We start from the raw sequence: 17,980 nt of genomic DNA on the forward strand, positions 1-17,980 counted from the left end.
AAGTGCAACTGAACTGTAAAGGCCTCAGCTGCACACAATATTTTGGCAATACATTAAAAGATTTAAGTATCCAGTCTAGCTGCTTAAAGGGACACTTAAATATGATGATCTCACCCTGTTGTTACCAAGCAGGGATACGCAGATATAGACAACTGATTGGACTTTGAAGATACCTTGGCCAATGTGAGGAACAAAGAATAGACTTTGGCTCCCATACCTCTCAGAAAATGGCAAAAAGTCAATACAGGCACCTACAAAACAGCACAAAACCTGCACAAAATTTTTCAAGTCTCAGTGGGACCCCAGAAATTCAAGGATTACTGATGTGAGATGTTACTCCTCCAAGGAGCTTCAGCTCTTCTGCTGTTTCCCCTGAATATTTTTCCTGAAATTTTGAGGAATACTGCATAAGGCTTTCACATTTTTTTGTGCTGTCTTTATGTACTGCTTAGGCTGCATGCCATTGCGTGGAGGCCGTGGAGGATGGGGAGAGGAAGGGGATAGCTTCTGTGGTCGCTCCTCGGTGCTCTTCGCTAAGATCTCTGAAATGGATTTTTTGAGAAAGCTAAAAATGCTGTTACTAATATGTTGTTACTAATACACAACATCTGTTACTGATAAGTGAATTATCTGGATTTGATACTTTTCTACCCTGCTTAAAAATCTAACTTTTTACTGTATTTTACTAATGTTAAAAGAAGGAAGAAATTTTTTTTTATTTTGTTTTTGTTTGTTTGTTTGTTTTTTGGTTTGGTTTGTTTTTTGGTTTTTTTTTTTCAGAAAAGTGTAACTCCCTTGTTGCAGACAGAGGAATGGCATTGTTGAAATAGCAACGAATATCCAGGTGCCCCTGGAATACAATATTACCATTGCTACTAAGAAGCCATAAGTTTTATAGGGAGCTTTCCCCAGGGCGAAGGCTCATCAGCTTGCAGCTTTGTTTCCCGTGGTTTAGCTGTGACAGCAGTCTCTCCAATTGATCAGGTTTCTGATTGGCTTTACTTTTGTGGCACAGCTATAGCTTTATACAGGTAGCAGAAACATGCAGTTATTCTACGTAGAATATGTAGAATTCTGTGTAGAATATATGTATGCCTCTAACACAATGATGCAGTGGAGAGAAGATTTTTTTGCTTCATTTGCTTGCAGTGCCCTGAGCAGCAGGGAGATGGGATGCAGTGCAGAGGAGAGCAGGTGTGGGATGAGAGGGAATGGGGCAAATGTATTAGCAAACATGTAGAAACGACCCCAGGTGAATCGTAGAGTGAGGAAGAGGAAAGCACCAGTATGAACATCCTATTCCTATTAGCACCAAGAAAAGGGGTAGAAACTTAAGAACTGTGTTTATAAAATCATTATTATTATAATGCATTCATATTCTTTCATTTCTGTAACAATTAGGTCAGGACTAATAAAGATTAGGAACTTAAGGTTACATTTATTCTAGCAATAGGTTTTAGCTTTACTTGTGTAAAAGGTGAGCTTTTGCTTTGCCCATAAACAATTTTAGGTGTAACAACAGGAATTTTTTTAAATTATTTTAAGTGTAGTAAAGGTGTAGTAAATCTCATGCAAAGAATTATTTTCACTAGCCAGAGTAACTAAAAAATACAATATCTGAAGCTGTAATTGTTACCTTGCTTTAAAAGCTTAGATACAGAAATAATCGGTAGGCAGGTCAACTTTTTTAGCCTTTTTTTCTTCCTATTGAGCGTGCCTACTTGTTAAGGATTTCAGTGATGGTAATCCACACTGAATGCTGCTCTTTCCCTTTTAGGTCTTTATTCAAAATAAAACTAATTGGGAGATGTTTTGTTCCTACCAATTAAATGCGCTTTTTGAAAAATACAAGTGAAAAGAAAGAGGTATGAACAGTCCCAGGGAAACATGCAAATCTCCAGAGCGGTGGGAGAAGATGAAGAGGCAGGACTGAAGAGTTGTAGGAGAATATGAAGAGGGGAGACTGAATAGTAAAAGCAAGAGGCAGAAAAGAGAGGAAAACATTTCAAACCGAAAGAAAATCCAAGGTTCAATGCAAAAAAAATATTGCACATTTTTGTGTTACCTTCATTGCACTAAAAGGTTAAGATAAAGAAATTAATGAAAGCCCTGGAAATTAATCAATTGAAAGTAAGGGTAGCAAAAAAAGCCCTCATTTAAGTAGAGAAACCCCATAGAAGTCAAGGGCGTTCTGCCATTGATATTAGAGGGTACCCTTAGTGCCTCCAAGAGTTTTCATTCCTACTGTGAAAGGTTCTGTGGACTAAAAGAGAACGGGGATGACTGTGTCGAAAGTTTGAAAGGAAAAAGTTTTGGAGAAACCTGTTTTTCAGAGCTACCCATAAACAAGTGGTAACATCATAACAGGATACTGACTCCTTGTAGATATCACTGCACTTCATTCAGAAATACATACCTTAAAATGTGTCCAGCCATCAAGTAAGTACCCCATGAGTTCAGACAGAGCTTGAGACAACAATCTTGCTAATTTGAACAACGGGCTCTTTTGTCAGACTTAGGCGTTAGCAAACATAACTCTCTGTACACTGTAGCACTAATTACATCCGCCAAGTACTCACCTCCCTGTGGAAAGAACTGAGAGTAAATCTCTTTGAAGGTTTCTTCATTGACAACACCGCTGGGGCATTCCTGAAAAAAAAGCGAAAGGCAAGAAATAAGTAGCATCCAATCTAGTTGAGTCAAATCATATGTTCATGAGACCACACAGAACATGGCTGTAGTTCTGAGTGTAACGTGTCTGATTGTGCACTTTCAACCAAAAATTAATGCATTAAATGTGTATCACTTTGAAGTATCTTCCTAAAGAGTTCCCATGGCACAAAAATTTCTTCTGTGCCATGTATCTAAACGTCAGTCTTGGGACCAGAGTGACAGACACGAGCAGCAACTGCTCTGCTGCAGTGCATGGAGCTATCGGTGTTGCTGTGGGCCATGGGTGGCTGTTGCCACAGCCACTAGCAGCACTTGACCAAGCAGGACTGTGAATTGCAATTGCACTGATGAGGCCACACCTTGAATACTTAGTTCAGTTTTGGGTCCCTCGCTAGAAGAAAGACACTGAGATTCTAGAGCGAGTCCAGAGAAGGGCAACAAAGCTGAGAGAACAAGTCTTATGAGGGAACTGGTGGTGTTTAGCGTGGAGAAAAGGAGGCTGACGGGAGACCTTATTGCTCTCTACAACTACCTGAAAGGAGGCTGTAGAGAGGTGGGGGTCGGTCTCTTCTCCCAAGTAACAAGCAATAGGATGAGAGGAAATGGCCTTAAGTTGCACCACATGGGGTTTAGACTGGATATTAGGAAAAACTTCTTCACAGAAAAGGTTACCAAACATTGGAACAGGCTGCCCAGGGAAGCGGTAGAATCGCCATCCCTGGAGGTGTTTAAAAGAAAGGTAGACATGGTGCCTAGGGACATGGTTTAGTGGTGGTTTTGGCAGTGTTAGATTAGTGGTTGGACTCGATGATATTAAAGGCCCCTTCCAACCTAGACGATTCTATGATTAATGATACAACATGCAGTCATATTCTACTTGAAGAGCTATATTCAATTAACTTAAAAGACCCTAACACAGAAGATCTTACTCAAACCTTGCAGATCCTTCTACCACTTTACATCTTGTTCACAAACCGAAATACATAAGAAAGAAAAAGCAGAAAGTGTCCGAGTAGGGCGGTTACAGAGAAAATGAAAGGAAGTGAAGGAGAAGAAAAAAGAGGATTAGAGCAGTGACTTTACAAAAATGACTTACCTAAAGGGGTAGGAAAAGCAGAAGGAATACTGTATTGTTTACTGAGTCATGCACAGAAATCAAAGACCAGACAGGTGACTTCTAGCCCTGAATTTGCCAGACTGAGCAGATGACTTTGGGCAATGCACTTAATTTATTTTTGGCTTAATTCCTTCTTTAACACAGAGAGTGAAAAAAGCCTGGCAAACTTTTTAAAAGGTAGGCATCTATTACTTACCTAAAGAAAGGTAAGTAAGAGAAGACAAATTAAGTGTTAAGGTTCTTAAGTGCTTAGTGCTTCTTGTCTTAAACTGGAAAAAGGAAATAGCTTTAAATGAAGATAAGAGCAGCGTAACATATTTTACCAGTGTAATAACAGCTTTTCCTGTGGGACCAAATGATATTTCTATTAGATCAAATAGGATTCAATTAGATCAAATTAGATCAAATAAGGAATACTGAGATATTCATAGTTCTGACAGCTTCTGCTAAGAAACAAATACTATAATCTTGCTAATCAAGAGATGAATGCACCACCCGAAAAACACGTCAGATCTGGTGATCTATGATTATTTTTATGTATGTCACTATTCTCAGCCAAAATCAGATCTTCACCATGACTAAGCACATGCAAACACACAGTAAGAAACAACTCTGTTTGATAAGAACAGACAGACAAAGAGCGGTCACAGAGACAGAAGTACAAAATTATTTGTTTCTGGTCACAGAGGCTGTCACTGATGGAGGCAGAATTAGAGCAGAGGTCTCTGTAAGACCAGATATACACTGACTGCTGGGCCCCACTGCCTTTCAAACCGAAGCCCTGGGGAGTGGGGGGAACAGTGAAATGCATCTAGCATCTCTACCCTTTGTCAGGTAAGGAGCAATCCGTTAATTGAGGTGGCATCTCCCTGCCTGTCACGTATTTGGGAGTGAGGGCATTCTAAAACATCTCTCTCTGCTTTACCAGCTTCCCAAAAAGACTGTAGTCAGGTGGTCTAGTGCCTCTGTGGTCCGCAGCAGGTTTACTACACTGCTTGTCTTTTTATGTGAAGCCTTTTGGAGTTGTGTAAGTGCATGCAAAAAAGCAGTATTTTTACTTGTATTGTACTTTACAATAAAGAAAACATCAATGAAGTATTCAGATACTCATTGATATAACAATATAGTTATTGTTATATGTAGAAAATATAACAAAGGTATTTCACAAGTTCCACGTCCAAGCATACATCGATATATACTCTACATCATTCACAGACCTGCTCAAGAAAGAATATCGCAGCCTTTTCCCTGAGCTGGGTGGGAATGTGACAGGACAATGCAGTATTTTAGAATTTCGAAAAAGAAGCCATGGTTTCTTTCTGTTCTGCATGTAACTTCTTTTCAGACAAAAACCTAGGCACATTTTGCGCAAACTAGAAAGAAAAGCTATACATTTGAATTTTTACAACTCAGATTTTGCATTTTTTTTATTTTTCTGAGAAGCTTAATAAATAAGGAATGATAAAATGTGCATTTAGGTTTGTCTAACTCTATGGCTTATTAAGATGCAAAGTGATTTTTCTACCTTTTCCTTGTATGAAAAAGACATACAAAATATGTTAATTTTGCAAAGAGTGCTCTCCCCTTTTTTACAGGAAATGCCAGCAACTCCAACTGACTGGCAGTCCTTAGTCCGAAGCTGTGAAGAATAAGACTCCCATTTCCTGACTTCATTTAAGTGTTACGATGTTAGAGGAGAATCAAAGGTACTCTGGAAAAATTTGTCTAATTTATTCTTTGTTAGTTCAGAAAAAGTTAGCAGCCTGTTTTTAGAGAAATCCACGATCTACATACCTTATTAAAAGGTAGTACTTTTTTCTGATGCTTAATGAACTCCGGTTTCACCATACTGTTTGAAAGAAACGTTGCTTGAAAAGGTAACCTACTTTCACAGAATTGCGTGTTAGTAGAGCCAGAAATGACCTCTTGAGTTTATCTTGACTGACTCTCTGCATTTTCCTCTGCTTTTTACCACAGCATTGCCAGTAAGGGCTTACCTTTTCCATCCTTGGAGATCTGTAGCCATTGTATCCTAAGGACATTCATCAAAAATCCATGATGTTGGCCAATTAATTTTATCAGAAATATTTGGTTGAAACTTTTATTTCTTTAGCTTGGATTTTTCCTCTGAGACTATACAAGACTGTGAACACTTCTGTTCTTAAATGATTTTAATCTAAATATATATGTAGCCAACATCATTTACCTCTTGACTCATAAATCTGGCTTTATGGTGTTTATCAGGAGATTTCTCTAGTTCAGTGAGAGAGATTTAATATTGTAATTAAGTATGCCTCATGGCTTTATGTCAAGTTATTGCTGACTTCTTCCATTGAACCAACTGTAATTAAAAAAAAAATCTTTCTAACCTTTCATTAAACTCTTATAAAAGAAAGGAAAATAAATAGTTTGAAAGAAAAAATGTAAAACATTTCCCATATTCTTTTTTCCTTCAGCTGTATAGAATTTGTTTTGTTACAGAAAATTTATGTTTGACGGTCTTTTAAAATTGAATTAATGATGTATTATTTTCATTTTGAAGAATAAAAAGGAGGAAAAATTCATCTTGATCTGTTTTGCCTGAGTCCAGTCCTCTCTCCTTTAAAGGCAAATAAGATAAACTGACAGAAAGAAGAGACAGAGAATAATAAATATCATTCTGCCTTTTGATGCTTTCTCTTGCCTGCAGTTTTACTGCTGGGGAAATTACACCTCCAGCACATAGTCTTATGAACCACTCCAAAACCTGTAAATTATTTACAAGCTTCATGCTGTCTAAACTGCCTTTTTTTCAGTATTTCTATGAGTACCGCAATAGGTGGATTCTTCTTTCCTACCTAATCAACACCCTTTTTAGACAAGAGGCAAACCAAAAAAGACACAAAAAAAAGGAGAAATAGTGAAATGTAGGAAAGAGAATGAAGGAGAAACAAATTCTAAACTCAGACTTTTGTCTGTATAATAAACAATTTAGTATGACGGATTAATCTGCATTAGGAGCTTTTGCAATTTTAAATATATTCTAATTATGGGCTTTTGCATGACAGGTTCTTCATCCTATGCTTTATCTGCTGTCAGTATTTGTTCTGCTTCATTTTAGGTATATGTTCATGTCCATTGAATTAGTTATCTCTGACTGACAATATTTTCTCTTTTTGCATGTACTTCCACTGTGACTGAAAATTTAAATTTTCCATAAACACAAAACTTAATGGAACAACACATGCACAATTTTGAAACAGCATGTGTGTACTTTAAAGCTAATTCTACCAAAAATCCCACAACCTAAACCCACAGTGGATTTCCATAGCCCAGCCCAGTTCCTGATTTTTCATTTGAGTATAATAGGGCTTTGGGCAAAACAGCATGAGAATTTAACAAATGGGCTTGATTTAATAACATAATCTAGGTCAAATTGATAATGAAATTTGGGCCAACAGACACCTCATGAAGCTCAAAAAGAATTGCAATGTTCTGCGCCTGGGAAGAAATCGTCCCTTGCCCCAGTACCATCTGTGAAGTGACTGGCTGAATGGCAGCGCTGCCGAAAAGGATGAGGGGTTACAGTGGATGTCAAGCTGAGTATGAGCCAGCAATGAATTCTTACTGCAAATAAGCTAAACCACCTACTGAGCCAAGTAGTGTTCAGGACACAAGGGTGTGGGTTACAGACTTGAGACAATAGGTTCTTAAGCTTACATTTTTTCATTTACATTCACTTTTAATTTTATGCACTGCCTACTTCCAAAGCTGCATACTTAAGGTTGATTTAAATTTGCTATATCTAATGTTTATTCCGATGCATATAATTGAAACATAGGCCGCCTTATGAGTTTCATATTTGCAGAAAACCAAGCCAAATGATAATTATACAATTCACATCGGTTGCAATACCAAATTAATTTCTCCCACTAAGAAAGACAATTAGTATTTTTGGACTAAACATCTAGTTTTATTCCGAAAACACCGCCATGTATTTGATGTTTAATCAGTGCACATTGATGTGCATTTAGCCTATATTGGCCTCCCATGGCAACACATCAGTAGCTATAGATGGCCTGCAGATAGAAGGGGTTTTTTCAGTGTGACTACACTAATGCATTATATCAGCAAAGTTTATACCTGAAATGTAAAGTGTTTTTTCTAGGCTTATAGAAAATGTAACCACAAGAGAACTCAGATGATCTGAAAATTCATTCCCTAAAGTATGTAAGCACTATATAAATTATCTGGAATAAGACCAGTGATACTCAGTTCACGAATTACTCCTATCTTGAGCCTCCTTCAAAATAAAATGTGTCAAAAGGAGCACACACAAGAAACTAAGGTACAAACAGTCCCTCTGAGGGGGGAAAAGGTAGGGACTTCGGTGAAACATGTCTAGTGTGATCTCACTATGCCTCAGAAGAAGGAGAAAAAGAGACAAATCTCACTCTGAGAGTGCCCCTTCGTACCCTGACACAAAGGCTGACACATCAATATCAACATGGCATCCACCCTGAAGACTTTGCCAGAACAGCGTTGATCAGGGTTGTACTGCAGCTGCCGAGCCAACCAGGTATTTGTCGTACAGGTACAAAGCTAGATCCATAAAGAACTAGCCTTATAAATCTTACCAGCTGCCACTTTCAAAACCTAAATCGACATGTCTGACCTCAATAGCCTCTGTATTTTGCCAATTTGTGACAGATAACAGTGTTCTCACTTCCCCGAGTTGCTGTTTGGGTAATGGCTCTGTAGCCATAGGCTGATTGCAACCAGGAGGGTAAGTGGTTACCAAAGCAGAAGAGTGATGGTGGGAGGATCAAAGACGAACAGAAAAAATTCACTCAAAGAAGCAGCGTCACATTAAAAAATTTTTTGCATTTGTTGAAATGAAGAACCTAAGTGCTGTTATGATTAAGCTGCTGGGTCATTAAAAATACATATACCTTGTGTTTAGATGGGATAATTGGCTGAGCAGGGGTAGTAAATTTATACTTCATGAAGTTAACACTACAGAAAAAAAAAACAAAAAAATGAAAGTAACATAAAAGCCAAAGAGAAATGATGGCATGGAGGTGAAAATTTCCATGTCAGGGTTTCTGAGGTGTTTCATTTTCCTTCCTACAGCTACAAATCTGCAATAGCTTGTTTCAAATGCCTCCTTTGAGTGCCTGTAATGTCCCAGTTTGCATACGACACAGGGCAGCCCAACCTCTTTTTCTGAGATTTGTCAATCCATTGGGCTCATCCGGAGCTGCTCAGTTCTGCTGATGTATGGACCTTGCTCCCAGTCATTTCTATGTCCATTTCCCTCCACTCCGCAGGGAGAGATCTCCCCAGCGCCTTGAGCCTCTTCTTGGTTCCTCTGGCTGCTGCCTTGCTCCTGCCTGTCTCTTTTCTCTTTACCCCTGCAATAGGGCACCATTTTCACATAGTCTCTGTTTCCTAGTCCTTGAAAGAAGAGGTCTATCAACCTCTGCTCTGAATCCCCACATCTCAAAATCTTTTCCAGAAAGAGTTAGGTTGATGGTTGGACTAGATGATCTGAAAGGTCCCTTCCAACCTAGGCAATTCTACGATGTTATGATTCTATCTTTTCTTCCATTTCAGAAGCTCCTTCACAGATAACCCTTAATCAGGTTATCACCAACTATTACCCCATTTGTCAGACAACTGTCCAAGATCAAACCAAGGCAGCATCAGATAGATGCAAATTTCCAGTCAGACAGATCTGAAGTCCCAGCTCACTCTTAAGAGCTAGCACATTCTGTGAAAAGCATGAAAGAGTATCTTCCCTAATATTATTCTTCATTCTCACTTTGTGTCAAATCTTGCCTTGTGCTGTCTCTGTAGCATAAGTTAGAGAAAGGATGCAGAAACAGAACCCTTCTCGGGAAAGAAAGCAGGTGCAATTCAGGATTGTTAGTGTGAGGGAGTGTAAGCGATACCATCCCATTACATTGATACGGTAAATTCCCACAGCAAACAGGAAAACCCAGTGTGCTCTCAGCAACTGCAGCGCTTGTGGGCCATGAGAAAGGGGTGACCTTAATTTGGCAAGGAGAAGCAATATTGAAAAATTACTTGTTTGGACATTAAAGAAAAATATTCAAAGATGATATAAGTAGGTGTGTATGCTGTTGATGAAAACAAGGTTTATTTTGACTAGGTGTTTTATTTAATTGCAAGTAATTAATGGCAGTGAATCGTGTCCTGATGTGGACCTGCACAAGCAAAACGTTACTTAGGAGAAGTTTATACACTAAATTTGTCTAAAATTCTCATAGCCTGCAGACACAGGAAGAAGAGTATTCAGTGGCTGCTGTACCGTATTCCTCTATGGCCAATGCGGGAATTGGCTTTTTACAGTTTTAGTATGTCTTATGGCTTTGAAATTTAGCTAATATCCAGCTGACACGCTATAAAACAATTTAGTCATGTCTGCAGACCACTGAATGTGCTTCAAGCAGAGCAGAAAACAAAACCACAAGCCAATACACTTCTAGACTAAACTTGTTTATATTTCATTTATACTTAATAAAACTGTTTATATTTTCTAAGCATGCTGCTCCTGGCAGTATGCTGGATTTTGTTCGGTTACGTGGTAAAAGCCTGTCTGCACACCTGCGGAGGAGCACAAAGAGACAATGGCAGATTGCAGACCCCTAACTGCCCTGTCCCGGCTGCTCCCAGGACATCCCAGGAGGCATCAGCCCATCAAAGGCCCAGCTCCACAAGCCCAGGGGAGCACAGGGGCACAACCCAAATTAAGGACGGAAAGGAAGGGACACACCATCCTGGCCCTCCCCGGGGCTGTCCCAGTGGAGTCTCAGCCCCAGTGTCTGGGCATTGAGTCAATGTTTGGACTGAAGGAGGTTGCCACCTCATGGTAGGGGACGCATTATGGGATGCAGGGGAAGGGCATTTGGGCATTGCACAAGATTTATTATGGGATGTTTAGTGGGCAACCAAAGGTGGGGAAAGGGAGGGATTTAGGTGAGTTGAGGAGGAACGAGTGTGGGAAAATAGTGGGATAAGGGTATAAAAAGTCCTGGTCGTGTATACAGTTGACTGGTAAGTTTGTTTGGCTGGCCGTGCCCTGTGCCTGACCAGGGCAATCTGTCCTGTCTTCTTATTAAGCCCCTTTCCAGGTCTTTCCTGGGTGAGGGCTCTCTATTCTGTGTGTGCACGGGTGTGCATGGGAGTGTGAGTGCAGCAGCTGGGGTCAGACCATGGGTTGGAGGACTCCTGTGTCCCTGGTGCAGGAAATGGAGCATGTGTGGGAGCGTGAGTGAATGTGTGAGCACTAGGGAAGATCAAGTCGGATAAGCCGGTGAGCTAGTGACATCACCTGGGAGCCAGGATGAGAGTGGGTCGCTAAGGGTAACACAATGGGGAGGTTGGCTACTGGGCATCAGGGAAGTCCAGAGTCTGAGCCCAGCTGCTTGAGGGATCCACACTGTACATATGTGCGTGTGTGTATATATATATTCTCACCTCCACGCTGCTCAGCCACAGAGGGGATTGGGATGAAGCCATTGGCGCTGCTGTGTTCATGTGACTGCTCTGTGTGTCTGTCTGTGACCTGTGTGGCTGGCCATGTGTATAGGTATATGTGTGATGTATACATGTGTTCTATGTGCATGTGCCTACTGGGAACACATCTTCAGCCTCGCTGCTAGTTGAATTTGTAATTTTGTAACTCATTTCTCTGTAGTAAACACAAATCTATCTTGTGCTTGATATATTCACCATCAAATAAATTTAATTGCCTATTTATTTTGAAGTGATAGCTACTATGATTAACTTTATGTCCTGAAAGTACTCTTAGAATACAAGGTTTATTTTTTATACTGATATTTTTTGAAAAAAAGCAAAACACATATCAGAAGTGATCTTCATGAAAAGGGACATGGTGGCATCGCTAGAGTTCAGATCGCATTATTGGCCAACGTCGGAGAAACACCAAGAGCAGGGAAAAAAACCTGCAGCAGCTAATGAAAATGGAATTATTTTAGTGGGACTTCAAAGTAGATGGTACCAACAAAATGAGGTTTCTGGGGGAAAGAAGGTTTTGATGTCATTAAAGGAAAAGCAAATGCAGCCTGAAAAATACCTCAAAAGATATGCTTAAAAGAGATGTGATGCACTAGCCTCTGAAGCAGCCTCAAAAAACTAATTCAGAGAAACCCTCTCTCTTGAAATATTTGAAATGTGGCTGAACAAAGCACTAGAAATTAAGACTGGGAAAACTAACCTGGGAATAGTTAGACAGTTCAAAAGATCTTTTTCTATTCTCATTAATACAGATTAAAAAAAACCCAGACAAATATATTTATGATCCTTTTCTTTTTTCTTTTCCTTTGCTCTAAATACATCTACAAGCAGCAATAATGGAAGAAGATGTAGGGAGAGGAGAGCAGCTGTTTTCCTGCCACAGTTAGATCCCCCCCCAAGAGAGCAATGAATTCAGAGAGACTGAACTATAAGCAAGATATTGTCCATTAGGTGTTGGTAAAATTTCCAGGAGTTATTTCTCCTATGGATTAAAAGGAAAAAACCCATGTCTTTGTAATCTATTATAGACAGTCATTTCTCTGAACAACGTCTTTGAACTTACGTCTTCTGGACTGCTGTATTGTCAGTATTTGGGCTCCTGCTTTTTAACACATCTTTTTGAAGCTAGATGAATGACAGAAACATTTAATTTCCTTTGTATAGATTTATCATTCAACACCTCAGCACATCAAATGGGAGCTTTGAGGGAGTTTTTAGGAAATCAGTGCATGTATGAGATTATTGCAATGACTACAGAGAGAGATCTACTTTGGCTCTTTTGATCAGGCAATTATATTATTCCCCCACCTCTGTGTTCCTCTTAAACTTTGCTGTTTGCCTACTATAAAAGCCAGTTTATCAAAGGACTGGGAGGACGACTGGCAGGACAGTGTCTCAAACTACTCACAAAGGATGCCAATTGGTTTTATTCTATCTTTAGACCTATCATCTGGGGTCTGTCCAGGCCTACAATACAATGGATCAAGTCCAGACCTTACCTGCCTTTCTTCTGAAAAGCTGTTGAAGGACCTGCTGTTAATTACCAAGAAATATGCAGAGATGGGAAGATGAGCAGAGGCAGGCTGTGGTGGGAGACATGGGTAAAAGAAAGTATTGAACACGTGTGCATTGGATGCTTGGTCATCAGTCATGGCAAATAAACAGGCTCAACGGAAAAGTGTTTGTTCGGGGTGTGATCTGTGCAAATGAAACCATAGGAGTGAGCAAAACCTGTATCATAACATCTCAGATTAAACACATAAACCACACTCGGTATACTAATAAGAATGTGTCATTTCTTTCTTTCTGCTAGACGGGGAGCCCCCTCCAGTTTTACATCCTTTTATAAAGGTTTAATGACTGGGTTACCAGCTACTCTAGCCAACAAATACAGCTGCCTTCTTCATGCCACTTGCCCAATAATAGAACACCAGTTAATTTTCTCAGAGAGAGAAGATAATTCCTCAGACAACTCAGAAATATGGATTTTTTACTCAAATCAGTTTTCATATTCCCTTAAATAATTGAAATCTTTTGCTAACTTTCCTAACATTTTAAAATTATTTTCTGTATTTATTTAAATTAATGAATTACTAATACTGTACTGATAAACAAAGAATTTCCAAGCTAATGTAGATCTGGGTATACCAGAGAAACCAGAAATGGACTCATTCAGGAAATTTTTCCCTGTTTGAGCATAATTCATGCTCGATAATTATGCTATGTCTATTTAAAGTAGAACACATACAAAGTATAGGACAAAGCGTACTTAAAACATAGTTATAGCTGAAAGAATTTAATATAATTTCTGTTCTAAAAAAGCTTCCTGGAGTAAAATGAAGATTAATTAGTACATTAGTGAAGCCTTTCCTAATTTGTAGGAGAGCTGAGAGTCCCAGTACATTAATATGTGTAGGACACATGAAGATACTCAGAGAGTAGAAATTTTGAAAGTCCAAAATACAAGATAGTGTGGGGTTTTTTAATTTTTATTTATTACACTGCTTGAAATTACTCTTATGAAAAATTTAAATCTAAGTCCAGCATTAATATTCTTTGCATCTGTGGGATATTGGCCCCACTACATACAATAATATACGTGTTATTTATATATATATATGTATATATGAATGGGTATGTTTATAATGACCTATCTCTAGCTTGATGGATTTTCACTCATTTTCTCTAATGAATAACCTGTGTTCAATTCAATTACATTGAAAACCGCTGGTGTTTTTAATTTCAATTATCACTTCTACTTTTCATGTTATCGGGAAAGGGACAGCTATTAATTTAACCTCCTGTCTATTGAAACTGAATTAGCTTTTTTTTTTTTTTTCTGATTAGGTTTCTCATCTTAGTTTTCTCAGGACTGAGCTATAAAAAAAAGCTTTCACAGCACCCTTTCTTTATGGAAATAGTTCTTGGTTTACATTTTTAAAAATAACTTCTGTGCAACCCCATAGAAAGACGCTGTAGACAAACAGTGACGAATGATGAAATACGTTGACCAAAGCTACACCTGAGATGAGACTTATTTGTTGATTTTAAGAGGGCTGAATAGTCTTCCTAAAATAGCTTGCTATTGTTTTTGGTTATTACAGAATTTAGCCTTACAGATCAGAACATAAAATAACATACTCTAGTCTTGTATTACTTGTGAGTAATACAAGAGTGAGTATTACTCAAATACTTGTGAACCTTGGGAGCTAGTAATGGAGGTGAAGAAATATTTTCTCTATTGTTTGTAGAAGCTGTATGGGATGAAAGAAATAGGGAGTAATAGAAAAGGAAGGTGTTTTTTCTGAAATGGTTACTGGTGGTTGTCTCAGATAGTGTTTTGTCCCATTCCCTACTCTAAAGCCTTACTATGATTTTTCCTACTTATGGCTACAGGTGTAAAGCATAAGCAGTTTTTAACAGAGGACCTAGAACACAGGAGGCAAACTAACAGCCCCCAAATGCCCTGATTACTGGGTGTAAAGGGACATCCTTCCTTTCTATCTTTCCTCCCTGATCTAAAGTACAGCAGAATTACTTCATCTACAGGCTCGCAGGGGCAACACCGCAGGTTGTTGCATTATCATTTCTGTCACAGAAGTTACAGACTCTTTTTATAGCTCAGTGGCAGCAGTCTACATTTCTAGGAACGTTAGTGGATTTGACAGCATCAGTGTCCATTGACACCCATTGGTGAAATACATGTAAGAACTCCTTCCAAGCCTTGTCTCATCAGGTGAACCACAAAACTTCTTGCTTCTATTTAGTTACCCGTAGAAGAGTTGTGATAAGGCTTCCCAATGGCACAGAAAAGATGTACAAGATTTTGAGCTTCCCATCGAAAGATGCTCTAATGAACAAAAGCTTCTTCCCACCCCCTGCTTACTGTGGTAGTTTCAGAGGAAAACAAGCAGAAATAAAGGAACTGGCTCACATCCAGCATGTGTGGCTTCACACAGTAAATAACAATCAACACTTTGGCTGCTTCCACGATGCAGCGGGCGAGGTGCCAACAACGCTTTTAATCAGCGCCGCTCTTTGTTTAGCAATGCCCACTAACTAGTGTAATTTTTAGTTTCCTATTATTAGCACTGGCAGTAAAACAACAGTAAACAACATGACTAAAGATTTGAACTTAAAAGCTTGCCCCAAAGCTTGACGCTTTATGGATGAGTCCCCGGCATCTGAAAGGTGCTTACTGTTTCTGCCCTCTCTTGTCACTACAAGAGGGCATTTTACAATCCTGACTTCACAACTAGGCGGGAGTCATAATTAAATTAAATGTAGCAGAACCCATGCTTCAAATACTGATGAGTACAGTTTGCTGTAAACACTTTGGCAAAGACAAGGTACTCAGCCCTTGGGAGAAGACGTATTTAGGTGGGCACTGCTTCTGTGACTTGCCTTTCACACGTTCCCCTGTGTGGGACACATTTGATCAAGTCCCTTCAAATTGACTGAAATCCTAGGTGAGAGGAGGAAGAATAGGTCCTTGCTGGCAACTGCTGGACACTCAAGTGCACTCCCTTAGACCCACTCAAGTGATTCACTTGAGCAGAATGAAGGACATCACCAGTCCCTAACAGCCATATTTGAATATAGGTCAATTCTCTACTTTATGTATTTGTTATTCTTACATGAGGGAGTTAGAATTTAGAAGCTCAGCTTTGGTTTTCCCTAGAAGCTCCTTGTGCCCTTAAAGAGTGGAAGATTCACTGTGGAGGAAGCTGTACTAACAACCTTCTCTAAAGGTTAGAAGACTGGCACCATCAGAATAATTTATATTTTATAGGCATACCTGAAAATGAGAAAGCCTGACTTTAGTACAAGGTATTTATGAAGCAAACTCGGTTTGTCAGGGGTGAAAAGAAAAGAACTATGTTCTGTCTAAAATGCTGATCTGATTTTTCGTGTGTGTGTTTTTCAGTCAATTGGATGTTGATACTAAGTACTGACACCAACTCAAATTTTAATTTTAATCATGAAGTAAGAATACTGTGAGTTTTGCATTGCTGGGACACATGTCTGCATGAAAGACACTCATCCTGAAAGCACATCCTAATTCATGTTATTTCACTACTTTTCAGAGTAGTGGTTCTTTGTTTCCTTCAAAGACGTACAGTAGTAATAGCAGACAGATCAGTATTTGGTTAGTGGTAGCTAGGATGAAAAGCACTGAGGAATTTCAGCTCACAGAAATGGTGAAGAGCATAAAAGTCAATGGGGAGCAGGTTAGAAACTGGAAATCAAACACTGTACTCATTATTTATATTTTATAAAGGTTTCTGCTTTCTCCACTACTAACGACACTTTCTCTCAGGAGAAGGGCCCCAGCATTGCAAACATAAGAACAAAAGTGCTTACATGCATAAATATTTATAAAACTGAGCCTGACGTTAGCATAAATAGGACCTGATTCACCAAATACAATGGTGAAATTCAGAAGCAATTGAGTCAATGACGTCTATGAAGCTGCTGCGAGTGAGAGAAAGACGCGGTTCATGGGAAGAAATGCTTCCTCCATGTTCACACTTTGAGGGCAATGTCCCTCATCCTGGAGGCTCTCTGGCACTCAATGTCTGCCACAAACTCCCCTCTCCATGTACCAAAAACTCACTGTCACACCTGTGCTCAGCCAGCCAGCCACACTGACATCTCCTTTATTCTGTTGCCCAAAGGCCTCCCCAGATCATGGGTCCATGATACGGAGAAGACACTTCACCACTAGAGCTCTGCTGTTTATGGGGATCATGGAAGGGCCACAGTGGCCTTCGTGGCAATGCTTTCGGCCATAAATTTAAATGCCTTTGAGAAGGAGTGAACAGTTCCATAAGGCAGGGGAAGATATAGCATTGCTACTTACAAATTAGATACTCTTTCTATAATTCAGTAAAAGACACCAGGAAAGCATCAGAATGTAATTTGAAATTTAGTAAGGAATACAAACTGATAACTTTTTTTAGCACAGCAAAAGACCTAAAAAAACTACATAAATCTCCTTTATACTGTTATGAAGCTTTCCCTGTCTCATATGTGGATACTTGATACACTGCTTTCAGTAGCATTTCTAAAATTTGTAGCACTAGTCAAATCATTGTAACTGAACACTGAGATAAACCTAAATAAGTGTTCATCGATATTTGCTGGTATATTTTTGTGAAAACATGAACAGCATAGAGAAACAAAAAAAGAAGCAGAAGAAATCTCCCAGTTAAAACAGACCACAAGAAGGGAAAAGATAACTAGAAAGTTATCTATCATACAGGGTAGGGCCTGAGAAAGATTCCATTTCTCATAGTGGTATCATTTCTTACGGAGATTCATTGAGGATGAAATTGCTGGGCATAAAAACTTCTTGCAAAACCTGGTAAGTTTATGGCACATAAAGTTTGTCTTTATTCCATAACTGCAGCTTCAGAGAATGGAATAAGAAAATAAAGCTGTTATAACTTGGGCTCCATTACAGGGGATGGTACTACATCTCTTGTTCAGTGAAACAGATGCTCTATAACTTGATTTATTCATTTTTAACAGTACTGGAAGTACAGTGGATTTTTTGAAAATCAGATACAGTGTGGTTATTTGATGAAGCCAGAGGAATGATATGAGACTCAAATCTGGAGAATTATACTACTTAGAGATAAGAAA

The 17,980-nt window shown here is 39.1% G+C and overlaps 1 protein-coding gene across 11 annotated transcripts in view; it reads right to left on the reverse strand.

The window, feature by feature from the left end:
- The window catches only part of KCNIP4 (potassium voltage-gated channel interacting protein 4), a 452,377-nt gene that overhangs the window by 20,085 nt on the left and 414,312 nt on the right, over positions 1 to 17,980 (reverse strand). For all 11 annotated transcript variants that reach the window (XM_074587704.1, XM_074587698.1, XM_074587705.1 and 8 more), the window contains one exon: positions 2,580 to 2,649. In XM_074587704.1, the coding sequence (XP_074443805.1) occupies positions 2,580 to 2,649 (70 nt within the window). The remainder of the gene's footprint in view (positions 1 to 2,579; positions 2,650 to 17,980) is intronic.

Source organism: Larus michahellis, chromosome 5 (assembly GCF_964199755.1).
Source record: "Larus michahellis chromosome 5, bLarMic1.1, whole genome shotgun sequence".
Classification (NCBI taxonomy): Eukaryota; Metazoa; Chordata; class Aves; order Charadriiformes; family Laridae; genus Larus; species Larus michahellis.